Source organism: Eutrigla gurnardus (genome assembly GCF_963514095.1).
Source record: "Eutrigla gurnardus genome assembly, chromosome: 20".
Classification (NCBI taxonomy): Eukaryota; Metazoa; Chordata; class Actinopteri; order Perciformes; family Triglidae; genus Eutrigla; species Eutrigla gurnardus.
Window position 1 is genome coordinate 21,035,928 of NC_139931.1, and position 26,271 is coordinate 21,062,198.

The window sequence follows — 26,271 nt, forward strand, 5'->3', positions numbered from 1 at the left end:
TGATCCAGGAGGCAACCTCCGGAATTCTCTCTGCTGGCCACCAGGGGGCGACTCCTCTCTGGTTGTTTAGAAGTCTATGAGAAAATGGTCCTACTTCTTTATTGGTGTATTATCTCAGTAAACATGAGTTTATGGTCATGATGATAAATAAAGTGGTGATCCCAGCTTTAGTTTATTTATTGACTTTAAAATGATTGGTGTGTCACCTTTTGTGTGTGTGTGTGTGTATGCGTGCTTGTGTGCGTGTGCAGACCCGGGTGCTGGTGACCCACGGACTGAGCTACCTGCCCCAGGCCGACCTGATCCTGGTCATGGTGGAGGGTGAGATCACAGAGATGGGCTCCTACCAGCATCTCATGTCCACAGACGGGGCCTTCGCTGAGCTGCTGCGGACGTACGCAGCCGTCGAGCACACGGACGACAGTGGTGAGACAGATTACACACATCGTTTTCTTTGTGACATCATAAAGAGTGTATTAATAGTCCTGCTGAGATTTCCTCCGAGTTTGCTGCAGATGATATTTAGGGAATCTTTTTGTCCCAAAAAACAGTATTTTCGCCTTCCTTCCTACATGTAGAAGCTGTGTCGGAGAGCGGGACCAAAGAAGAAGCGAAAGGAAGTGCAACTGATGTTGTTGAGTGAGTAAGACATTGGAGCTGTTGGGGATGTAGCAGGATCAGATTTGGTTATCAACAGCTAATTATTAATGTCAATATGATTATCGATATTAATAATTATATCTAATATATTATTATGATATAATCATGAATATATGGGGCACCACCCTGGGATCAGGGAAAAGATAACCTAAAACTGTATTCAGTCTCAATATAAAATGTTTTATAGTCACATGCCAATCATCGTGATCATTGGCATAAAAGTATAAAAACAATCTAACAATTAAAAAGGCGTGAAATTCGAGCACTAGCCTTCACAACCTGCTGTTATCCAGTGACATATACACAACAAGCACAAGAGACCGCTAGTTATAATATAATAAGATTTATTAAAATCAGTAATAATGATCACAATCAATAACACTGCAATTAACAATTATTCCTCACAGCGTTCAGGGGCGGAGCCACTGACGTCGGATAGAATAGGGAGAGAGAGAGGGAGAGATGGCCGGTACAGCCACCAGATGGAGCTATGTCCTCAGTGTCTGGAGACGGAAACAGCAGGCGGAGGATACGTGTGGGGGGGTCGTGTGTGTGTGTGTTAGCGGGACACAAACAAAGAGAGGGGGAGAAGGCGCGCGCAATATTCGAAGGCTCAGGAGGCGTGTTACTATCACACGGGAGCTCGTGAATGAACTGGCGTTCGTTCAGCGGGACCCCGGTCCTTTAACTGATAGTAGAGGCTTTCTGAGCTCGCGAATATGGCGGAGGTTAGTCAAAAACACCGTTACAGAAATCAACCCAGCGGCGTGGGTACACAATCAGCATTCAGATGCAACAGCACATAAACCAACGGACTCGGCGGTCCGTGATCAAAACTTAAAACACGTTAACAAGAATTACAAGCCAGTCCTACACTATCGAATCTCTGCTTCTGCCCAGACAAATAGCCTCTTACTTTGTCGATGTGAGGTCTTCCGTCCCGTGCGGTGATGGCGTTTCTTGACGCCGGCGACGGACGGTGGTTCGCGAGCCCTCGTTCGGCGACAGAGGGTGTCGGCTGAATCCAGACGAGGGCGGGGCGTAGAAGTTATCCTCCTCGTGGATCAACTTAGTTGAAGAAAACAGTTCGTGTTTTCTCCCTTCTGCAGGCAACAATAAAATCGCGGGGCTCGACGATTTAGTCAGCTGACTTCAGACAAGAACGGGGCGTAGAAGTTATCCGTCCTGCTGGCAGCTGGGACGAAGAAAGTGTTTATTCTTCCTTCCGCGGGTAAACAGGAGAGTCGCGCAGTCCCGGCGGACTCCTCAGGATCCAAAATGATAAAAAAAGAAAATAAAGCGAGTAGAGAAAAAGAGAGGGAAAACAGTCTGTTGCTCGTCCAGCGAGTTTGGGGAAAAGACTGCGGCCTAGGACAAAGGGAAATGCTGCAGACGTAACATTCACCTCCTCGCGTGTCACGGTGGAGAGAGGAAGTTCTCGAGGCGGCGCCGGGTTATATACCTCACGGCTGCTCCCGGGGACCCCCCCTGGGGTACCTGTGGTTGTCAGCCAATAGGGCACCAGTTGTGTGACGTTGCACTTCACACCTCGGTGAGAAGTGAAACTAAAATGGCGGTTGTAGTTTTGAATCCCCTTTGTCCCTTTGTTCTGACCGCATGTGAAGGCTTTTGGTCTCTGTGTAGGCCGCATTGTGTAGTCTCAATGGTGAGGTCCCAACAGAGCTCTATGGCTTTGGATGCAATTTATTTAAATATGCATGATTGAAAGCCAATCAGCGTTGAGATTCTCCTCCTGTCGTTACTGAATCAGAAAGGGAAACAAGAAATCTCCTAGCGGTCTGTACAGAGACCAAAGCAGAGTCTGGTCCAAACAATTTGGAGTGTTGATGGAGCAGCTACAAATGATCGAATGAATAAAATGGCTCCTACAATATTGATAAAAGGGATGTTCTTATCTTAATCTCCTCTGACTTTCTTCTGTTCCAACTCTTAACTTCATAAATCAACCAAACGACAAAGCAACATGTGATCAGAAGTCATTAGGACGTCCATCACAGAAATATTACACTTCAGATATGTCAATCCTACAGTACATATAGATGATGTTACATGTTGTTATAACAGGGGACAGAGACCAGAGACAGCCTGAAGCATCCGTCATCCACTCTCTCTAAGATGTGTTTTGTCGCATATCAGCTGTTTGTCTCTCTGAGGCTCCTCTGTAGAATATAACCCGTTCCTCGGCATGTGTCAGCAGTGTGTCCAAACCGTCCCCGGCGGGTGAGGAGGGCAAGGTGCTGGGCAAGAAAGCCAAGGACCATGAGGTGGGCAAGCTGACGGTTGCTGACAAGGCCAGTACGGGACAGGTAGGTGGAGGTGGACACATCGGAGCCAAGAGTTCATCATTGTATATCAGGGGCCAAAGTAGGAGCATCAATGTAGCAGGATGGTCAGAGCAGCAGGTGTTTTTAAGTGTACCGTTGCCATAGTGACAGCCTTGATGGACCACTTCTGTATAAAGTAAACTAGTAGTACGAGTATGGCAAGTGGTGGACTCACTGAGGCTTTCCAGCTGCATCTTCTCTCTTCCTCGTGAGCTGTGGATTCGCTTTCTGGCCCCACTGACGTGTCGTCACCTTGACAACTAACAACAATCACTAATTGGACTCGTCACATGACCACTGAAAACAGTCCAGTGTTCTAGGTGTATGCAGTGTGTACTGACCCCAGCTGGTCTCCTCCCCCCAGGTGAAGCCCTCTGTGTTCTTGGCGTACCTGAAGGCCATCGGCGTGCTTCTCTCCTGCGTCAGTCTGCTGCTGTTCCTCGCCCATCACCTGGTCTCCCTCTTCTCCAACTACTGGCTGAGCCTGTGGACCGACGACCCTGTGGTCAACGGCACTCAGCCGGACCGACTGATGAGACTCGGGGTTTATGGTGCTCTCGGCGTGTCTCAGGGTGAGGGGGGGGGGGGGCAGGGTGGGGGAGCACGGAGGGAGCACGGAGCACATCCACAAAACAGAAATCAGGTTGAATTTTGAGAAGTTAAAAATGTACTTAAAATTATGACTTCCTTCTTTTTTCCCCCCCAATTAAACCGGTCTCATTAGTACAAACGACATGGCATCCAGATCATTGCATTGCCACAAGGCAATAGGTGTATACAAACAGACAGAAAGGACAGATCTAAATGCAATTCTTTAAAATGAATGCGACATCAGGATGAGTCCCAACAAGGTCAACAAGCTGATATCTCTGATTTAAATGTTCCCGAAATTCGTTTCAGCAGTGTATTTCCTCGGCCATCAAGGTAGACCTGTGTTGACGTGGCCAATAGTTATTAAGGCTTCACAAATTATCATTGGTACAAGTCAGCTGACCATATATATTGCTGCCGGCTCTTTTTCAGGCGTGGCGGTCTTCAGCTACTCCCTGTCCACGTCCATCGGGGGCATCCTGGCGTCCCGCTGCCTCCACCAGTCCATGCTGTACGATGTCCTGCGCTCGCCCATGTCCTTCTTTGAGCGAACCCCCAGCGGCAACCTGGTCAACCGCTTTGCCAAGGAGATAGACACCATCGACTCGGTGATCCCCATGATTATTAAGATGTTCCTGGGCTCCATGTTAAATGTGTTGGGTTCCTGTGTGATCATCCTGGTTGCCACGCCGCTGCTAGCCATCATCATTCCTGTGCTCGGTGTCCTCTACTTCTTTGTCCAGGTTAGTTGAACATTTTCAGATGGCAAAACTACTTTTTCCCTTTTTCACACATTTTGTTCCCCTTAACATGTTGGACTATTTGTAAATATGTGTATGACTGTTGAAAATCACACTCATTCTATCCAGGGAGTTCAATGTGGATGGCCATGTGGCGGACAGTCTAGGGGACAGTCTGGAGGACTATCTAGATAACAGTCTAGGACTGCCTATTGGACAGTCTAGAGCAGGGGTCTCAAACTCGCGGCCCGCGGGCCAATTGCCCCTGGAATGATATTTTGCGGCCCCCTACCTGAAATCAAAGCTGGTGTTAGTGCAGCCCGCACATTTTTTTCTACACTTTATCTGCGTGAGTCGTTGCCCTGTGCGGTTTGTATTTTTTTAACACATGAGCTACCATAGCTCAGGCTCGTGACAACAACACAAATTAGCAACGTTGGTCACTTGTACCGTAATTATCCAGACTATTGAGCACACCTGAATATAAGCCACACCCACAAACATTGGTCCCCCTTTTTTGTGGAATACTTGATGTGGCCCAGCCTCACCCAGACTCTACCTTTAGCGGCCCACAGGTTAGTTGAGTTTGAGACCCCTGGTCTAGAGGATAATCTAGAGGACTGCCTATTAGACGGTCTAGAGGACTGCCTATTAGATGGTCTGGAGGACTGTCTAGAGCACATGTGTCAAACTGATCCAGTAAAGGGCCGTTGTGGCTGCAGGTTTTCATTCCAACCAAGCAAGAACACACCTGATCCAACCAATCACGGTGTGAAGGCCAATCAGGTAGGTGAATAAGTCGAGTCAGGTGTGTTCTTGCTTGGTTGGAATGAAAACCTGCAGCCACAGCGGCCCTTTACTGGATCAGTTTGACACACCTGGTCTAGAGGACTATACACTATAGTCCACTAAATAGAACACTATACAGTCACTTCTGGCTATTGGATTTAGACGAGTTACCTGATGTGATTGAAGTTGTCAGACGTCTCTGTCCATCTTCTGTCCAGAGGTTTTATGTGGCGTCATCTCGCCAGCTGAAGCGACTGGAGTCCGTCAGCCGTTCACCCATCTACACCCACTTCAATGAAACCCTGCTGGGCACCTCCGTCATCCGAGCCTTCGGGGAACAGGCGCGCTTCATCCGTGAGAGCGACCAGCGGGTGGACCACAACCAGAAGGCTTATTACCCCAGCATAGTAGCAAACAGGTTAGGGCCGCCGCTAACTGCTCTCACCAAACACCCTACCTGCTGCAACAGCAAATTAACATTGTGTTTCCTTTTTAGTTGCACCTTAGTTGGTACAGTGGTCTTCATTCCTTGTTGTCTCATTGCATCTGTGCAGGTGGCTAGCTGTTCGCCTGGAGTTTGTAGGAAATTGCATCGTGTCATTTGCTGCTCTGTTTGCCGTCATAGCCAGAGAGAACCTCAGTCCAGGCATCATGGGGCTGTCCATCTCCTACGCCCTCCAGGTAAACACTCACTCACGCCCAGACACATGGAACAGGACTAGAACATTCACCTGTTTTCAGTGGTCGTGTGATCAGCACAAAAGAAAATGGTGATTGTTGGTAGTTGTTCTGGTGACAACATGCGTCCGTGGGGCTGCAGCGTGATGTCACAGCTCACTAGGAAGAGAGGACGCAGCTCTGGAGAAGCTACTTAGCTAGGTAGCTAGTCAGTTAAGAAGCTCGGTAGTTAGCTAGAAAGCTAGGTAGTTAGGAAGCTAGGCAGTTAATTAGCTTGGTAGGTAGGTAGTTAGTTAGAAAGCTAGTTAGTTAGCGAGGTAGCTAGTTAGTTAGGGAGTTTGGTAGCTAGTTAACTTGGTAGGTAGTTAATTAGGAAGCTAGTTAGCTGGGTAGCTAGTTAGTTAGGAAGTTCGGTAGCTAGTTAAGTTGGTAGGTAGTTAGTTAGGAAGCTAGGCAGCTAGTTAGCTGGCTAGTTAGTTAGTAAGGAAGTTTGGTAGCTAGTTAGCTTTGTAGGTAGTTAGTTAGGAAGCTAGGTAGCTAGTTAGCTGGGTAGCTAGTTAGCTTGTTATTCTCCAGAGCAGTGGAGGGACCGTTGGACTCAGCTCTGCTGCTCATCTCATTTTCTGTCACCAGTGTAGCATCGATCTACTAAAATAAATCCCATAAACTCAAGTATAGGGGACATCAGTTTACTGCCACCATCTACATTCTTACATTTTAGCATGCGGAATTCATTTTTCTGTCCTCTATTACTCCATTTCTTTTCCGTGGGATCGTTTCAGCACTAGAATGAAGATATTGAGGCAGGGTATCGTATCTGAGTCACAATTTTGGAATCTTGACTCCACTTATAGATGCAACTAGTGGTAGATCTTGATGAAACTTTGTCAACAAATCCTCACCCAACTATTGTTCTCGGTGTGTTAATTGTATTGTCTGGCCGATGTGCAGCTGACGGCCTCTCTGACCTGGCTGGTGAGGATGTCCTCCGATGTGGAGACCAACATCGTGGCAGTGGAGAGAGTGAAAGAATACAGCGACACGGAGAAGGAGGTACTGGCTGATTTTCTAGTAAATGATGTAGTAGTCCAACAATTTATTTTTATTTTTGAAAGTTGCAGTGTTGTAAACTTCCAGAGATTTCTGATTTTGGTGTTTTCTCAGTGGAAAGCAGTGGACTTACCTGCTGAAGGATATTAGATTTAACAATTGAACCTAAATCCTCCATCTTGGTCAGCTGAAACACATACTTATATCTAATAATAAAACACCGACAGGGACCCTTCTGCTACATAATTACTACTTTTAGACACATTCTCCTGATTATACTTTTACTTGGTATCATATAGAATATAGGTGTTGTAGGTGATGGGCTGTGGAGTTGTGAGGTTATGGTTTTTATTGTCTGCCCACCAGGCAGAGTGGACACACAAGCCCTCCAGCCTTCCCCCAGGCTGGCCCACTGACGGCTGCATCGACATCAGAGGCCTCGGCCTGCGCTACCGCCACGATCTGGATCTGGCTATCCGCAACATCACCATCAACATCAACAAAGGAGAGAAGGTCTGTCTGTCTGTCTGACTCACTCACTCACTCACGCCCAATTTCCCCTGCATACGTCTCCGCTGCGGTGCGTCTCCGATCCGGCTTCGGTCCGCCGTCCGCCAATCCCCACAGGATGCGTTTGAGTCCGCCACGGCGCAGTCCGGTAGAACGACTGTGACGTCGCGAGACCTCGCGATAATACGTAATCGCGCGAGACTGCAGTTAAAGAACTCTGAAAACCTCTGACCTGTTGACTCCGTACCTGGCCCCGCCCATTCTGACGTTTTTGTGACGTAGTTAACTGAAATATGATCCGTCGTCAAGAGGTTTTATTAATGCAAGTGTTTTATTTTGAAAAGTAACCGGATGTTTTATTGTTGAGTATGTACCGAACTTCCTGTTTCGCTATATTTGCTGCGCCGTGGTCCGGCATCCGCCAGAAATAGAAGTCCTCCGTATTTGTTGCGGAGAGCTGCGGACTGCCGGAGCTGAGACGCAGCGGACACGCAGCGCAGCGGACCTGGTGGGGATTCACCCATAGACTAAAGTGAAACGTATCTGCTCCGCTGGCGTGGCGGAGACGTATGCAGTGGAAATTGGGGGTCACTCATCCATCCATCCATCCTGATGTGTGTTTCTGTAACATAAGGTGGGGATTGTGGGCCGTACCGGAGCAGGAAAGTCCTCTCTGACGCTGGCGCTCTTCCGGATCATTGAGGCAACGGAGGGCCACATCTTCATTGACGGGGTGGACATCGCTCAGCTGGGCCTCCATGAGCTGCGATCCAGAATCACCATCATACCACAGGTCAGTGTAGAAAACATGCACAGACATATAGAGTTGAATGGATCTGAATGTTCTGCCAGGGATGGGAGGAGATGATAACTCCAGCTAGACTGAAAAATATGATCATAGAAATATTAACGCAGAATAAGACTTTGGAAATGAGGGAGGTGTCGTCTCTCTCTGAAGCTACGATGTGTGTTTGGTACCAGGATGTTACGTTACTCACGCTACATGAGTGATGGATCATAGCAAAATATCAGTCTCTCCCCTATATTTCCCCCCATGGAGAACAGGAAGGGGCGGGACTTTGCCTCTGTATTGAAAGGTGACACCGAGATGGAATGGATGATTTTGGTAGACACAGGCAGATGGTATGTATTAGTCCCATCTGTTCTGAGTAGCTTTAGTGACGGGAAGGACAGAAATCCCAGTGATGTTTTGTGGGTGTGTAACACATGTAACAGCTTCAGTCCCTCTGAGGGTTTGATAGAAACCCTCCTAAGGACCCAGAAATGGGGCACAGCTTGATTCTCATGTGAGAAAGTCTCCCCCTCTCCTCAGGACCCGGTGCTGTTTTCAGGCTCTCTGAGGATGAACCTGGATCCTTTTGACAGCTACTCTGACGAGGAGATCTGGAGGGCTCTGGAGTATTCACATCTCAAGAGCTTTGTGTCCGGCTTGCCAAACAAACTCAGCCATGAGTGTAGTGAAGGAGGAGGGAACCTCAGGTACGACTATGCGGCTATGCAGACTTCAGTGACCTCTGGTGTTAACAGCATCACCGCCATGAGTGGGAACGCTTCACCACATTTACAACCGTCATGTCCTACTCTGCTTTTTACCACTCTTCTCACTCACTCGGTGTCAGTTTCATCTATAAAGCAGTACAAGTAGATGCAATTGGAGTCCACCATGTGGTAGAGCTGTCTGAATGTATAATAGGGCTGCACCTATCAAATCTTTTTGTAATCGAGTCATCTACCGATTATTCAATCGATTAATCGAGTAATCGGATAACAATTAACATTATATATAGTTCCCATATACACTGTTAATTTCTTAACACATTCGGTAAATGACTATAAACAGGAATAAAGAAAAAAAGAAGAAAAATGTTTTTCTCTTTATCTCTCAACACTGTATTATAAACACTGTTAAATGTAAAGGCAGCGTTCCCAGCCCGGCTCTGCCGTACTGCAGAATGTCAGACAGTGAGACAGGACAGGTATCTTACGGTGCGAGGGGAAACAGTGAGACAGGTATCTTATGGGAGGGGAGACAGTGAGACAGGACCGGTATCTTACAGGAGGGGAGACAGTGAGACAGGACCGGTATCTTACAGGAGGGGAGACAGTGAGACGGGACCGGTATCTTACAGGAGGGGAGACAGTGAGACGGGACCGGTATCTTACAGGAGGGGAGACAGTGAGACGGGACCGGTATCTTACAGGAGGGGAGACAGTGAGACAGGACCGGTATCTTACAGGAGGGGAGACAGTGAGACGGGACCGGTATCTTACAGGAGGGGAGACAGTGAGACGGGACCGGTATCTTACAGGAGGGGAGACAGTGAGACAGGGCCGGTATCTTACGGGAGGGGAGACAGTGAGACAGGACCGGTATCTTATGGGAGGGGAGACAGGTGTTACGGGCACAGCAACTTTCTGTCCAAAGAAAACGATCAACATTTGTATTCATTTTTGACTCCGCCTGATCAGCTCAGATAAGTTCACCTCTGCGTGATGTCATGAACCCAGACAGGGCGGCGTTTCGTTTGCCTGCGTATTTCTGACTTGTCTACATGTGCCAAGCTGTAATCGAGGTGGTTTCAGCCATGATTGAACCTGGTTGGTGTACATGGAGTTGAGCCCCGCCCCCTCCCCGGCCCGCTGCATCCAGCCCGGCTGACCAATAAACACAACTGATCCTGCGGTCAAACCCCAGGCAAACATGTATTGCTGTTTGCTGCCTCCAGCTCGCTGACGTGTGTTCTCCCTCCAGTGTTGGTCAGAGACAGCTGCTGTGCCTGGCCAGAGCTCTGCTGAGGAAGACCAAGATCCTGGTTCTAGATGAGGCCACAGCAGCCGTGGACATGGAGACGGACAACCTGATCCAGTCCACCATCCGCTCTCAGTTTGAGGAGTGCACCGTCCTGACCATCGCTCACCGCCTCAACACCATTATGGACTACAGCAGGTACGCTACACTGCAGACACGGCTCCACCATCTTGATCATCAGATTATTCAAGATGGACATCTTTCACTGATGTACTTAGTAGTTTTGTCGAGAACAAAATGATGTAACAGTCAATAGAAACCAGAACCATCAACTCATTGAGGGCTGGATTCTAAATCACCCTGAACATCAGAGAAATTACTGTAGTCAGAATTATTACCCAGGCTCATGCTCCAGGTACTTCATGTTACTTTGTTGACAACCTTACATTAACGGACAGGTTAATATCTGCAAACCGATACTGAAACAACAGCAAATCTAAAACGTCAGGAAAATACATTTTAAGTCATTACCTTTCCTATTAATTTAACCTGTAAAAATGTGTACAGTAAAAATGTACATCATATGCAATATTCTGATGCTCTCTATACTTGAGTTAAAGTGATTTCATTTCCAACCAGATTTGACAATAAAAAGCGTTTAATAAGAGTGTAAAACAGGGCCCTCGCCTTTGCATCAGTAAGTAGTAGTAGTGTTGCTGGTACTTGTTTTCCCACTGGTACAGAAAGACTTTGATAAGTATTGTGATCCTGTAGGGTCCTGGTGTTGGACAAGGGAGAGATGGCAGAGTTCGACTCCCCCTCCGAACTCCTCGCTCAGAGAGGAGCCTTTTACAAGATGGCCAAGGATGCCGGCCTTGTCTGAAGCAGGAGGTGCCGCCTCTGAAACCCTCCTGGCTCCTCCGGCTCCTGCTGAGGAGGTGCTGAGTCAAAGAGGGGGAGAACTGCTCCGGCGTCGACTATTTAAGAGTGCGTCGATGGCCGGCTTGGTTTGACCAGCTCCCCCGTACACTCCTCACGTAACGACACTCTTCTACGCTGCCGTCCCAAATAACCCCGTTAGCCCGGGTCATGTACTTGTACACGAGGGACGTTCTGTACGGGGCTTTTTATTCTGACAGAGCATTGTATGTATACTGGACATCATTCCCAGGGTCTTTCTCATAAACGCTTCACTTGTGGTCGTGGTGACCGCTGCTGAGGTCAGCAGAGGACAAAAGTCTGTCGTCCAAGTACAAAATCATATAGTGCCAAAGACGGATCACGTGCATATCCAAATCAACGAAGCTGAGGTGAGGCTTCCCAGGCAGGACTGTCATTAGGAAATACATGAGGAACTACTTCACGCTTCATCCTCACTCTGATCACCACATCACCAGATGACTGACAACTTCATCGACTGACAACTTCATCAACTGACACATTGAGGGAAGAACTGCAACATCAACGCAGTGGAACTAGTAAGCTAGCTGGCTAACTAGCAGACAGCTGGCTAGTTAGCTAACTTGCTAATCCACCATTCTTTGATACTACGCTGGTTACAGAAGGTGAGCCGGCCAGCAGCCAGCCAGCAGCAGAGCTGAGTCTAACGGTCTGGAGAAGGACAGGATAACTAGCTAGCTAACTAGCCACCTAGCTTACTAGCCAGTCTCCAGAGCTACGTCCTCTCTTCCTGGTTAGCTATGACATCACCTTACAGCAGCACTGACAATTGTTGTCATCATAACGACCAACAACAATCACCATTTTCTTTTTTTACGAGTCACATGACCACTGAAAACCGTTCAATGTCCATTTGCTCATGTTCCATTTCTATGATGCTAGCTAAGCTAGTTAGCTTCTAGCTAGGCTAGCTAAACGGCTATAGATCATTGGGGCGATTCTTCTGATGTTTAAGGAGCAACATCCAGGTGTGCCAGCTGATTGGTCAGAAACATCAGGTACACTGATGATGGATTGGTCTCGACTGTTGCATCAGTTGTATTTATTGTGTTCTTTCAGGGACTTCCTGTTGAAGCTGCTGATTGGCTTCACGGCTCTGCTCTGTAAATGTGGAGCTGAAGCGTTCTGATGCTGCAAAACAAGTTTTATTTGAGGTGAACTCTAATGAGCTCACATTGTACTGAATGTTTCACAAAATGGACGCTCATTTTGATTTTACATAGACGACATACATTTGAATTGTTTACATGTCACTGCCACTTCAGACAAGTTAAAAACCAGACGTTTACCAAGTCTGGCTTCAGCTCTGACGGCAGTTTTCCACTGTATTTGATAGTTTTATATTTCTTTGCATTGCTGTGTGTGTGTGAATATATTCGCTTGAAGGACCGTTTGTTCATAATGTCTAAAAAATATTTAAAATATTTGTCTTAACAAACTGCAGAAATTAAATTTGTGTTTTTTTTAGCGTCACCAAATATATTCTAAGTTGATACAAGTGAGGCTGTAAAACTCTCATTTTGAGAGGTTTTTCTTACAAATGATTTTCTGTCTGTTACTGTTCTGAACACAGGAGACTTTCTGCTTTACATTGCTGTCACCACAACATTATTTCCAGAGGGCATTTATCTTCTCATCCATGTATCTACATGATGTTGTTTTTTTGTGGCAGATTTGAACTATTCATACAGGAAACGCACCCAGGCTGCACGAGGAGCTGGAGTTTAAAAGTAGCACCAGAACGTTTAACGTGCACATTGTTCCAAGTGGGAAGTAGAAACGTTGTGGATTTATTTTGTGTGTGTAACTTCTGGGACTCATAACTCAAAGTTTCTTTTTCACATTGCCCTGAAAGTCTTTGGTTGTGTCATAGAAAGTATAATGTAAAGCATTTTGAGAAGAAATAAAGGATATTTGTGTTACATATCTACAATTACAAAGGGAATATTTGATGTTTTAATATGTGCATGTTAGCTGTAATATTACATAAAATTAAGAGATGAAATAATTTAAAAATATTTTATAGTAAATGGATATGATTTAGCTAAACTAAATACAACTAAATCGTATTATGTTTAGCAAAGTTTTTCTCTGTAATCATTCAATTATAGTGCAGTTATATTTTCAAATGTGAGTGCTGTCTTTATAAAAGCATCACATTATGGAAACTAAGTTAAAGCATTAAAAGTCCACTCCATTGTCAGATCATTAAAACATAATTTCACTTTGATTATGTACATTAAATCATAAGTGTTCATACAAGTTTTTTTTATATACCAACTCGTTAATTAATTAGAATGAAACCTTGTGATGATGCCTATTATTCAGATGGAACATTCCAGGCAATCTTAAATCTAAAGATAAGAAATCTGGAAAAGCATCTTTTGTGAATGAATTTGAATATTGTCTACTGCTAATATTAACATGGCTAATGTTCTCTCATTTGGAATTAAATAAATCTCAGATTCAGTTGAGAAAAGAAAAGACTGCACAGAGAAGTGATACCAGTGCTTTTCGATTTGCTGACATGTCTCCATTTATCAAAATGAGCCATCAGGTGGAGATTCAACCCCTCAGTTGTGATCACCTTGCCTCTCTGAGTCCTGTAAGCAAATAGAAACCATGAAGAGGCCACAAGAACGTCAGCCGCAGCCAAATACCTACACGGAGTAAGGCCAGGCCTGAAGAGTCAGCTGAATGGAAAGAACAAGATCAGAGCCATCAACAGGTATGCACTGCTGTCATCAGATTCCCCGCTGCTTTAATAACCTGGCCGAAGGAAGAGATGGAGGCCATTATATCAAGACCAGAACGCTCCTCATGCATGGAGGGGGTCACCCCGAGTCCAGCACTGAGATCAGACACCAAGCAGGGGGGAGGGCGAGGACGAGGACTAGTGAGCATCAGAGCCACTTTCCAGGAGGAGACAACCAAGATCCAGGACTACATCAGAAAGATGGCCCAGAGTGATGACTTGCTAAGTGTTGTCCTAGGTGGAGGCTGGGGTCTACCACACCAGACAGGAGCCCAGGTGGAGGCCGGGGTCTACCACACCAGACAGGAGCCCAGGTGGAGGCTGGGGTCTACCACAGCAGACAGGAGCCCAGGTGGAGGCTGGGGTCTACCACAGCAGACAGGAGCCCAGGTGGAGGCTGGGGTCTACCACCGCAGACAGGACCCCAGGTGGAGGCTGGGGTCTACCACAGCAGACAGGACCCCAGGTGGAGGCTGGGGTCTACCACAGCAGACAGGCGCACAAGGTCTAAAGACACTAAAGGTGGTTAGAAGGATCAAGCAAAGTTGTGGGACTTCGAGATCCAGACTGTTAAATGGCTTACTAACCAGACATCGTGGTGGTGGACCAACAACAGGAAGAAGGAACATGAGAAGCTTGAAAAATACCAAGGGTTGAAGTGGAGCTTAGAAAAGATGTGTCTTGTGAAGTCTGGGACAGTGGGTCCAGAAGAGCTCACATTTACAGAGTTACAGTTATAACGAGAAGTATCAGTTCAAAATCAAGACAGGCCGATAATAAGTCAACAGTAAAAAAAAGAGGAGATATAGCAGAACGGCTGTATTCACAATATTTCACATGGTAAATATGAATAGTGATGTTGATATATATAGGTTTAGTGTGACAGCAGCAGGGAGGTCACTGAGCGAGCTCTCTACACATCCTGAACGACAAGATGCGCCTTTTGTAGTCCATTGACGTCAATAGCATCCGCCGCCGTCGCACAATGACGACGTAGCTCAGTGTAAATGCAGTCGGGATCTGTGAGCACCGCCGTCCCTAAATCCTCATGAATTCTCCTTCTCGTCTTTCCTTCACCTCATGACGTTTTCCATCGTAGTCGAGGAAAAGTGGTTCGGACGTTATTTGTTGGACTTTTTAACCACGGCCTATGTTTTCCATCATTCTTTGTCGTCCGGTGTGAGGGGACGGAAGGAAGATGGCGGCCATTGATGGGACGGGGCTGCAGCTGTGCTTCTAAACGGTCTCAGAAAGCAGCGGATGCTGTATTTTAACGGCTGGTTAAATGTAATGCAAGGCGGTGGTTTTGATCTGGGAGCGCAGATTACCGGACTACAGGTAAATCACCAACACGGCGCCGCTCTGCCCCGAGCTAACGGTAGCTGCTGTGCGAAATGAGCACTTAAGCTAGCTGGCTAACCTAATACCTGCTGCTGCAGACAGTCAACCAAACGTGTACATGAGCAGCGGTGAAACGGGATTACAAATGGCATCAAGCAACGTAACAGCGTTGGTTACAAAGGCGTTCAATTGGCAGCCGACGGCGTCGCGTTCACCCCGAATCTAGTTAGCATCAGGGCTAACACTGGCTAGTGAGCACAGATCATCTACGTTACAGCAAAGTCTCCGACACGAAAACAAAACGTGTGACGTTAGGCCCGCGTCTTTGTTTTCCTCAACGGGATACCGAACACGGTCCGGCACCGAGACGGGAAACGATACGCAGCGGAAAGAAAGTGTGAGAGAGTCGGTGGTGAATGGACTGTGAGGTAACGCGTTAATGTTCGATACCCAACCGACACCAGTCTTTCCTGTCCGGTCCAGACTGGGCCGACTTTCAGCAGCCGGACACGAACAGCAAAGTGACACCGTCGATATTAGTTACTAGCTTACTAATTCATCGCTGCTGTCATTCGCATCTTATCACACACACACACACACACACGCTGTGATTGTTTGTGATTGATGTGAATGAGTGGACCTTCTGTCCCCGAGAACACACTCATCTACTGTCTTCATCGCTTTTACATCCCTGCTGTGTTTTAAGGACACTGTCTCTCTGTGTGCACTTTGGCTGTTTGCACGATATAATTAGCATAAATCATACTTGACTGGACCAGCAGCCTGCCATGACAATCTATAGTTGCATCACGTGGGGGCAATATAGGATTTTAATGTGGATAGCTATTCATATAACGGCACACAATAAGTAGATGTTTGCATTATCAGGTTAACCGTGATTATGGTCTCAAGTGATTTAAAAAGGTCTCTGGCTAACTGTCATGAAGTGAAAATGACATCCTGATTCAAACAATAACAGGAATTAGTGTGCTAAAAGACTCATACAATGTTACTTTATGAATCATATCCTTTTTTATGAGTATCCCATTCAAGACTGTTTTTAAGAGATAATATCTCAAATTGTAATTATTTTGGGCTTGATAATGGTAAGATAAACAACCTTGTGACACACCCATGCTGTGGTGACTCACGGTTCAAAACTCCAGGGACATAGTTATGGTATAAAAACTAAAATGGCCCCAAACAGCTCTAGATTTATGATGATACTAAGGTATGATAAATATAATCACTATTCTAATGCATTGTACCCCAAAATAACTTTGCAAAGGCCCCAAAACACTATGCAATTCCATTTTATAGTACTTTTAGTGTGTACTCCTGCTTCAGAGGTAAACATAGTCGCACTACAATTATCTGACAGATTAGTTGCATTCAGATTTTACTCACAAAATGTATAATTAAAATACAATTAATTATTGTTCATATAATTATCAGCTTTACACATTGAAATGTCCACCGTGAACAGACATTCAGCACATTTAAGTACATTATTATATTTTCTCTACTAGAATTACACGTTTGAATGTAGTATTTATAGTTTCACTGAAAGTCAATCGTTGGACTTCAGAAAGAAAGGTTTGTGTGCTCTTAATAAAAGATGTTAACACAAAACTTTATTACGTTTTGCCATGTTTTCATGCTAGAATGAATGATTCCCAACATGTGGCCAGTTATTTGCTGCGTAGATGTGAGTCATACATTTATTCCCCCAGAGTTGTCCAGACCCGGAGGTTCCCACCGGCTTCGTACAACAGGCAGTCGATGTATATTTGGGTTCGCTCTATTTATGTACAAGACGTAAAAGGAATTGAACACAAGGAGAGGATGAGTTAATAAGCTCAGGCACTTATTGCATAAAAAGGGAAACCTTCCAGGATGTTTGTTAGGGACGCAAAATACTTTAATTTCCGTACTTGCTGATACTGGGTAACAAATAACTTAGAATTTTTATCATATAATCCTCACTTTCTGAGCGACCGCCATTTCTAGAACGTTATAAATGGCCTCATTTTATATAGCGCTATTGTCCAAAGCGCTTAACATCAATGACTTACATTCACCCATTCACACACACATTCACACACCGACGGCGGAGTCAACCACGTAGGGCGACAGCCAGCTCATCAGGAGCAATTAGGGTGAGGTGTCTTGCTCAGGGACACCAGGCACTCAGCCACGTTATGGGGAAAGCTGTGTGTAACTTATTGACAACAACTTATTCAATTGCTATGATCCAGATTTGTGGTATAATCTGATATCATCCTACCTGTAGTCCTCCAAATATATTGTAATTGATCCCAATGCTAGTTCTGCTTTGTACCACGGCTACATCGGCCTCTATGCTCTCAACATTTCCAGTCAGATTTTCATGGGAAGATTAAGACTGCATGTGTCCTTCTTTTCTTCAGGTTGATTCCTGGACTCCATTTCCCCAGCGGGACTTCAAACCTCCAGGACCCTCTGTCTGACTTCTGCACCCCTGGTTTTCCTGGCCCATGGACTTGACTCCGGCATCAGGCTTCAAAAGGAGGCCTGCTGCCTCCTCTCCCCCAGGTGGAGCTAGAGAAATTGCCAGGAGCCCTCCTCCCCGCTCGCCCTCCTTGTCACTGTCATCTCCCTCATCCGAGCCGTCTTCACCCTCGTCTACATCCTCCTCCGTCTGCGTCAACTCGTCAGTTTATCAGAACCATGTGAAAGGTCAGTCCCAGGGGACAGAGGTTTCCAGGGTGTCCTCCACTTCTGCCTCTCTATCAACACAGTCTCTCTCCATGCTGACACCCAACTGCACCTCCTCCGAACTCTTCCCTCACACTTCAGCGCTGACACGTGTTGATTTTGAAGAAGAGGGCAGGAAGCGGGAAATGTACGACCCTTTCCATCCAACTGAGGGAGTGAAGGGGGAGGAAGGGGAGAAATATGACCCCTTTGACCCAACTGGTTCCCCAGCATCGGATGCTGACGACGATGATGGAAGTGGCAAAATGAGGGGGCTGAAGAGAAATGCTGAGAGAGGAGAGGATGAGGAAAAGGAGGAAGAACCTCCCGATTCCACTGACACCATGAGTGAGCTGCCGAGCCCTCGTCTGGCCTCCCAGCTCCCTCTGAGGAGGAGAGTGGACTGTAGCACCTCCAAAACTCGGGAGCCGCGGGATAGTGCAGACTCTGATCACTCCGAGATAGAGGAAGGGGAGATCGCTGACAGAGACGGAGGCATTAAGAGACCAGCTGGTGAAATCCTTCCCATGAATTCCCCCAGCGTGTCCTTCTTCGGCTCAAAGCCGGAGCGCATCCTCCGGGTGCTGGACGGGGACGGCTTTGTGTCCGTGCGAGCGGAGAGCAACTGGGAGGTGGACCGGGAGGCCGAGGACGAGCCTGTGGTCGGAGTGGAGGATCTGCGAAGGAAGCTGGTTAGCAGACGGAAGGAAAGATATCTCTCCTTTCCTGCTACTTCTCCCCTAACTCCCCCGCCGCCGCCGCCTTCCCCCCTTCCTCCAGCGTCGCCGCCCTCCTCCCCTCTCCCACCTCCGGTACAGCAAAGCAGCAAGAACCGCAGCAAGTCCTCCAAGGGGTCCAAGGACTGCGACCGGCAGAAAAGCAAGGATAGGAAGGCTGGGGAGAAGGAGGAGAGAAGGAAAAAGAGTAAGAAGGACAAAGAGGGAGGTCGGGAGAGGAGCAAAGAAAAGGAGCGAGGGCACAAGATTGGGAAGGAGGTGAAAGGGAGGAGGAGCAGCAGGAGTAGCAGCCGGAAGAGAAAGAAAAGACAGCACAGCAGCCCAGAGGCCTCAAGATCGTCTTCAGGAAGAGGGGGCCACACTAGACACTCGTTTTCAAGCCTATCGGAAGAAAGACACAAAGAGAAGGAACGGGAGAGAGACAGAAACAGAGAGAGGGACAGAGGAAGAGACCGAGACAGGGAGCGAGACGGAGAGCAGAACAGGTCCAGCAGCCACAGGAAGGACGACAGAGACCGAGACTCTAGCTGCAGGAAGGGGGAGAGGGAGGAGAGGGAGAGGGAGGAGAGGGAGAGGAAGGAGAGACAGCATTCAGGCAGCGGGGAGCGGGGAATGTCCAAGAAGTCCAAAAGAAGCCGGGACGAGAGGGACGACGACAGAGACCGGCAGCTTGAGAGGGAGCGCCGCCGGGACGGGCGTCCCGTTGTCCCCCCATCCATCCAAGACCTCAACGGCTCTGACCTGTTTGCCATCAAGAGAACCATCACCGTCACCACCACCACGACCACGACCACCGTACCCGGCTCCCCAAGACTGGGCCCCGCCTCCCCCTGTCGGCCCACACAGGACTCCGACAAGCCCCACAAGAGGAAGAAGAAGAGGAAATGGCACTCGGCCGGGGACATGGATGACCGGGGGAGCTGTCACAGCCAATCACAGTCGCTCTCGCCAACAAGGTATCACAGCTATGAGTCGGACCGCTACTCAGACAAACTGGAGATTGATGTTTTGTCTTTGGATGGTGAGGCTTTAGACTCGGACTACCCATCTTTGGAGGATACGCCCCCTGCTGCCCTGCCCCCAGAACCACCTGTCCCCAACCCCAAAATGAAAACCATCTCCAAGACTGGACGACATCACCCGAAAAAGAAATCTCACGCGTTAAAGAAAATTGACCAGTCGTCCTCCTCTTCCTCCTCCTCCAATCGAACCAAAACCAAGTGTCTGTCCTCGCTGACGGTCACTTCTGGCTCCGCCTCTGCCTCATCGAGCCTCCCCTCAGTAAAGCGAGCCAGGAAAATGGGAAAGGACAAAGACCGGGACAAAGGGAGCAGAAAGGATGTGGGTCATACCGGCAAATCCAAGAAAGAGAGCGGCAGCAGTCGGAAAGGCAAGCTTCAGTCCAAAGTGTCTGTGCTGGTGCGTGAAGGGGTGAGCAGCACCACAGGAACGTCGGTGGGCTCTGGGAAGCTGGGCATGGATCTGCTCGGGTCGGGGGGTACAGGAGGGGGTTCTGGGGGCTCTGTGGTGGGTGGCTCGATCGCAGTGGTCTTCTGCAGGGACAATGAGAGCAGGTCTCCGTTCCTCAAACCCTGCTCAGAGCCGTTGTCACTGGGCAACCGCACCAAAGACATGGCCAGCATGGGAAAGCGAAGCAGCCTGGCCGCACCACCCTCCTCCTTAACCAGTCCTGCAGGACTGAAATCCAAGAAAACCAAACCAAGCTCCATCACATCCACCTCCTCTTCCGCCTCCTCCCCCTCATCCTCTCTGGCAACCAAGCGCCGCCGTCGCCTGGCCAAGAAGACCAGAGAAAAGGGTGGAGCCGTAGGTCTGGCAGTTGGAGACGCCAGCCAAACGAAAGCCTCGTCTGAGGGCTGGGGCGGAGCCTCCTTAGACGTTCAGTCGGCCACCGGAGATGGGAGCAAGTCGGTCAGTCCGCATACTAGCCAAGCTGGCCCTGCACCCTGTTCTTCCTCCTCTTCCTCCACCTCTTCCTCCTCCTCCACCAGCGTGCTCCCACCCTCCTCCTCGCCGCCCCACACACCTCCACCCTCTATGGCTCCTCTACGGGACACTAGGGAGTCTTCACCGGACTCTCAGACTGTGGACAGCAGCTGTAAGACTCCCGATCCATCTTTCCTAGCTGAGGACTGTCCAAACCAGACCTGCCCCACCCTCCCAGCTGCCAGTCCCTCCAGTCTGTCCACCCCACAGGGAGCTGGACTCCCCATCGCCTTGTCTGCCCCCACTGCCAAGCCCCCTCCTCCGGACGAGGCACCCATGTCCCTGGCCTCGCCTCCATGCTCTTCCTCTTCGGCGGGCTGTGGACTTGCTTCCCTTTCTCTGCCGCTGTCTTCATCAGACCCCTCGTCCTCCTCGGTGTCCTCCTCGTCTGCCAGTAAGCCTCCTCCTCCTCCCCCTCCAGCAGCGCCCGCCCTGCCCTGGAACCTGCAGACCGGGGTGGACTGCACAACTGGAGGAGTCCTAGCCTGTGAGTTCCCACCATCCACGTCTGCCATGTGTTTACATGATAGAAAGGACCACATTATAGAGTTAAACACAGCATGTTTTTTTATTTAAGTGCATTTCTTTATCATATAAAATAACATTAAGAGACAGGAAATTTCCAGCCTGTTATTGTATTGGTCCCTGGTCCATACTTCAGATGATTAGGTGCTTTGATCTCAAACTGCAGCTTCAACACAATCAAAGGAGATGAGGTGGTTCACTTCATCCAGCGTGTCTGCAAGTTGTTATTTCCTAGTTTGGAGTGAAATGAAGGGAAGCTTTGTCTGACTGGACAGTAGATAAACGCTACAGCATGCTTTTGCATTTGGTCAATTAGTTTTCCACAGCTGGTAACGACATGAAACCTACATAACGCAGGATCCAAGCATGACTCAGCTAACCGTCGGTCTGGGCTCGTTTCATAAAGGAGGGGAACAAACGCATCTTTTAGAGCTCCCCTCGTAGCATCAGCAAGACTGTTCTGAAAAATCCTCTCAGTGACAGTTGCCCCTCAAGTCAGTGTAAACCGTCAAGAAGTCCAAATGTTTTACGACTGATCACATATTTGTACTGAATGTTGGTTAATTATCAGCAGTATGTGACGCTATGTTGGTTAAACCGCGTAGTTTACTGAGGCGGAGTGGTTACACCGCTACCTTCCTCTTTCCTGTAGTTGGTACCTTGGAGTTGTTTTGACAATCTAGCTCTTAAAAAGTCATTTGAGGTGTCTCTAAGATTGAATTTAAATAAATTAAGTCACTCATGTCTGATGGAAGTATTGCAGCAGCAAACTGTGAGTCTGTGGCTACGCAACATCTGTCCATCATAAACACACAAACGAATGAAAATATGCAAACAATTCTGAAAACCTCCATGGTATGTGAAGTCACTCTATTGTTATATATTATTATATATCAGTTGGTTGTCGTTGGAGTAACTCCAGAGCAATCATAAGAAGAAGAGCCTGAGTTATTAGAGAGGGAATTATGAGCCGTTTCCAGCCACTAACTCTCAGCAGTGTTGTACATTATTAAAACTACTAATGCCAAAATAAGAAATCTTTAAAAAAAAATCTGAATTAGCCAAGAAGACTTCAACGGGTGCTTCTCTAATACAGAACTCTCCGTGGGGATGAAGAAATGAATCCATGCAGCCTAAATGTTCCCGTTGAAGTCTACACCTTCCAGTCGGCTCATTTTCAAACGGACTCGTAGAACTTCGTATGTTCTGTTTATCACATACATGTTCCTGACATAATGCTCTTGGTCCTTCTTCCTTTCAGTGACTGCTCTGCTCTTCAAGATGGAGGAGGCCAACATCGCCAGCAGAGCCAAAGCACAAGAGTTCATTCAGGCAACGAGCCAGGTCAGAGCCGCCGCCGCCGTTCTACGCTTCATGTCATGTCAAAGAGCGGGAAAGAAATCATGTCTGTCTGCTTTACATTGTTGAAACAAAGCGACGGCAGATCGCCCCTCTGACACGTTGGAGGTGGAGCGGTGATGCGTCCTGTTTCCATGGTTACGTGCTGCTTATCCTGCTCCTGTCTTCTGTAATATTCCACATATGTACACATAGATTAATAGTGGCAGCAAACATTGTCACAGTCCGACAGGTGGAGCCTGTAAACACTAGGGTTGGGCATCGTTTGGATTTTACCGATTCCGATTCCGATCCTCTGTTTCGATTCCTGTTCTAAACGATTCTCGATTCCGATTCTTTGAGGTGCAGGTCAACAGGTCCAGTGTTGCCACAGTTACTTTGAAAAGTAGTACTCTTGACTTCACTTAACTTAAATAATTGTTTGCATATTGTAATGGCAGTAACATCATGAATGAACATTTTATGAATATTGAACCAGCATTAGAGCAGCAAGGAGTGTTTTTATGAAACCAAGGATGAGCACAGTCCTAAAGTATGAGCGGCGTGATGACGAAGGGAGGGGGCGGGGCCAGCAAGCAGCGAGACATTTCTCCACTAAACACTCAATAGAGACTCCGCTCGCATCTCAGCACAGACTGAGTTAGCAGGAGCTCCGTGAAATCGAGAACTCGTCTTGTTTATTCACACGCTGCGAAATAATGCTTGTATTTCCAGCTGGAAAATGCGTATCTCTCCCCCTCCATTGTTTACGTTTCTGCCGGTAAAGCCGACTACACGCGACCGTCCGTGAAGGTGTCGGGTAACATACGTCACCCCCGAGACACACGAAGAAAGCAGATCTTTTTTTTTACTGACAAAAATAGTAACGCACCGTGTATTTAGATAAGTAACTTCAATCTGACTACTGGTTTGGCAATAGTAGCGCGTTAGACTACTCGTTACTGATCGTTCTATCGCGGAGTCTCCGCACGCCGGGCGGAGTAATACAAACAAACTAGTGCGAGCGGAGTAAAACAAACAAACAAACTAGTGCGGACGTTTAAGAGCCGAAAAAAAAGGATCGCAATTCCAACAGCTTCTTAACGGTTCCGGAACCGGAGGTTAGGAACCGGTAACTATTTGGAACCGGATCTCGATGCCCAACCCTAGTAAACACACACACACACCTGCCACTGAAGCATTGTGGGTATTGCGTCTGTAGGCTCTGTGTTATCCCAGTTTATCAAAGATTTCAAAATCATGAGACGAGCTTCTCTCCGAGTGTTGATATATGCATAACACATGCTGACTCATGGCTCCGAGTTGGTTGGTCATCATATGGACAGACAGTGATGGAGATGCTTTAATGACAACTGCAAACATGGCCGCCGCAGCTGCTCACAAGAATAGAAACAACTAGAGATGCATTTTTCACACAGATACCAAGTACTGATATGAGTACTTTATAATACCATTACAGTTCTAACAATAATTTGAAAAAAAATATAAATTTTCATGAGATAATTCTCACTTTCTGGCTGTAACAACATCTAAAAACGTCATGGTGCTCTTGTTACATTTTAACATCCAACTTTGTGTTTTTCCTTCTACAAACAGAGCAGACTTTCAGGAGCGAGATGAATAATTAACGGAGCTGTCGCTGACACAGTTAAAAGAAATATTATGAATTCAATAATAATGCAGAACATGAGAACCTCCCTCGTGGTTTTCCATGTGCAGTTCAGGTGGATGCAGGCGGCTCCATCTTTCTGACCGTCTTGACTCTTGTGTCTCCACAGATTCTCTCACAGGCCAATCAGAGCCAGTCCCAGCAGCTGGCCCCTCCCCCTTCTGCCTCCTCCTCACACATCCCTCCCACTCTCCCTCCGCCTCCTGGCCTGAGCCCCGCCCAGTTCATCCTGCACAGCTCACTCCCGTTGGTTGGCTGCAACAAAACCCCGCCCTCTCTCCTGCACCCCTCCATGGGTGGGGGGTGTGCCCAGACCCCCCCGGGGCTGTCGGCCTTCACTGGGAGCTCTGGGGACACTGGGTGGGACAGCGAGAGCAGAGACCCTGACAAGGTAACTTTCTTCACTCATTTGAAATTCATAGTTTTATACATTTATTACAGAAGCTGTTCCGACGGTTATGCGTTTGACTGACTTAGTATTTGCACGAGAAGCCAAAGTAAACATGGGAGAAATAAGAGACCGTGTGTTTAAAAAAAGGGAATCAGCTGAGTTTATAAACCAAGACGTAGAAAGAGTTAACACTCACACTCACAAGCAGTCCTGAAGAAGAACTCTGATTTCCATATAATCATTATTTAATTTCTTTGGTTATTATACTGTGAATTCTCAAGTGTCCAAATAAAAATAATAATAATCATATATTTGAATGCTAAATTGTTCATAATGGGGTCGCCAGAGTTTAGATTATTAGATTAGATTATTATTAGTTTCATGTGAAGCACTTTAACTGTATTATTATTATTATTATTATTATGAGCCAGTTAGTTAACACATCATGTGTGCTACTGACAGTACCTGAAGAAGCTGCACACCCAGGAGCGAGCAGTGGAGGAGGTGAAGCTCGCCATCAAACCGTACTATCAGCGCAAAGACATCAACAAGGACGAATACAAAGACATCCTCAGGAAAGCAGTGCACAAGGTGAGCCTCAGCACACACACACACACACGAGTGTGTGCGCACAGCAGGGTCGGGTCTAGGATCAGGAGTGTGTGGTTCACTACATAGTTAGAGTGTCTAGCCTACATTAACAACGTGTGTTTGGGCGGAAACAGGCTGTTTAATCACTCTGTGTCGATGCCTCAGATCTGCCACAGCCGCACTGGGGAAATCAACCCTGTCAAAGTCAGCAACCTCGTCAAGCTCTACGTCCAGCGCTACAAATACTTCCGGAAACACGGACGCAGGATGGACGAGGAAGGCGACAGGGAGCTGCATTCCTCAACCTGACGGGACTCTCCGGAAACGTCCTCCCACCGCCTTCTGCTCGACATCTGGGCCTGATTGTTTCTGTCAAATGTTTTTATCCTTTCATAGCCCACATCGTCTACGCTTTTATGTGATCTTATGGAAGCCCCTCCCCCTCATCTCACTGTAAATATGTCTCACATAGAAAATGTATCCTGTATACGATGTTCAGGAACTGGACGCTATAATGCACACCTGTGATCTAATACAGTCCAGTACACCAAGCCTGCAATAAAAACTGCCTTTTAGATTACGTTGACTGTGTCCATTAGAAGCTTTGCAACAGTGGCACTAATTGCAGGGCTATTTGTCCAATAGCATTGCATTTAGGTGTCCACGCTATTTTGTCTACCCCTTCGCAATGTGTATCCAAGCCGAGGGCAGTTTAATACACAGTTACCTACAGCAGAATACGTTGTAGGCTAGTGTAAGGACACTACTCCACATGTCGTCTCCGTCTCTGCAGACAGAAGAACGGTTCAGACACTCTGTCGAACTTCTCTCATGCTGCCGTCTGTCTGTGTGCATGTGTTACTGAGGTTGAGAAAGTTGCTAAATCTCTTTATAAAATGACTTGCCCAACAAAATATAAATGTTGCTTGGAAACCAGCATGCCAGTAGTACCTTCTTCATTTAGTCTCTTCTCTGTTTGTAGCACTATCTATAAGCCAGGACATATACAGTACCCAGCACACACCACAAGCCAGTACATACACAGTACCCACCACAAACTACAAGCC

General features: G+C 47.4%; 2 protein-coding genes across 3 annotated transcripts in view; both read left to right on the forward strand.

Annotated features, from left to right (window-relative positions):
* Window positions 1–12,354, forward strand: part of abcc1 (ATP binding cassette subfamily C member 1 (ABCC1 blood group)) — a 36,556-nt gene extending 24,202 nt beyond the window's left edge. The window contains exons 19-31 of one of the 2 annotated variants that reach the window (XM_084036210.1): window positions 252–426; window positions 579–639; window positions 2,876–2,987; window positions 3,370–3,577; window positions 4,029–4,339; window positions 5,344–5,543; window positions 5,680–5,806; window positions 6,755–6,856; window positions 7,220–7,366; window positions 7,998–8,156; window positions 8,697–8,863; window positions 10,137–10,331; window positions 10,908–12,354. In XM_084036210.1, the coding sequence (XP_083892336.1) occupies window positions 252–426; window positions 579–639; window positions 2,876–2,987; window positions 3,370–3,577; window positions 4,029–4,339; window positions 5,344–5,543; window positions 5,680–5,806; window positions 6,755–6,856; window positions 7,220–7,366; window positions 7,998–8,156; window positions 8,697–8,863; window positions 10,137–10,331; window positions 10,908–11,016 (2,073 nt within the window). In that variant the 3' untranslated portion in view covers window positions 11,017–12,354. The remainder of the gene's footprint in view (window positions 1–251; window positions 427–578; window positions 640–2,875; window positions 2,988–3,369; window positions 3,578–4,028; window positions 4,340–5,343; window positions 5,544–5,679; window positions 5,807–6,754; window positions 6,857–7,219; window positions 7,367–7,997; window positions 8,157–8,696; window positions 8,864–10,136; window positions 10,332–10,907) is intronic. The other variant, XM_084036211.1, reaches the window with a different exon arrangement.
* Window positions 12,355–14,833: 2,479 nt separating this feature from the next.
* scaf1 (SR-related CTD-associated factor 1) lies at window positions 14,834–26,141 on the forward strand. The gene is made up of 6 exons (XM_084037398.1): window positions 14,834–15,186; window positions 17,619–21,156; window positions 22,456–22,538; window positions 24,332–24,613; window positions 25,076–25,204; window positions 25,370–26,141. The coding sequence occupies exons 2-6, from the start codon at window positions 17,706–17,708 to the stop codon at window positions 25,511–25,513; spliced, it is 4,089 nt and encodes a 1,362-aa protein (XP_083893524.1). The 5' UTR covers window positions 14,834–15,186; window positions 17,619–17,705; the 3' UTR covers window positions 25,514–26,141.
* Window positions 26,142–26,271: the final 130 nt, after the last annotated feature.

Excerpts from the sequence above, each read along its gene's own strand:
- scaf1 (XM_084037398.1), top strand. The coding sequence starts at position 17,706 with ATGGACTTGACTCCGGCATCAGGCTTCAAAAGGAGGCCTGCTGCCTCC. Across the intron at positions 22,539-24,331 it reads TCATTCAGGCAACGAGCCAG|ATTCTCTCACAGGCCAATCA; the intron begins GTCAGAGCCGCC and ends GTGTCTCCACAG. Across the intron at positions 24,614-25,075 it reads AGAGCAGAGACCCTGACAAG|TACCTGAAGAAGCTGCACAC; the intron begins GTAACTTTCTTC and ends TGCTACTGACAG.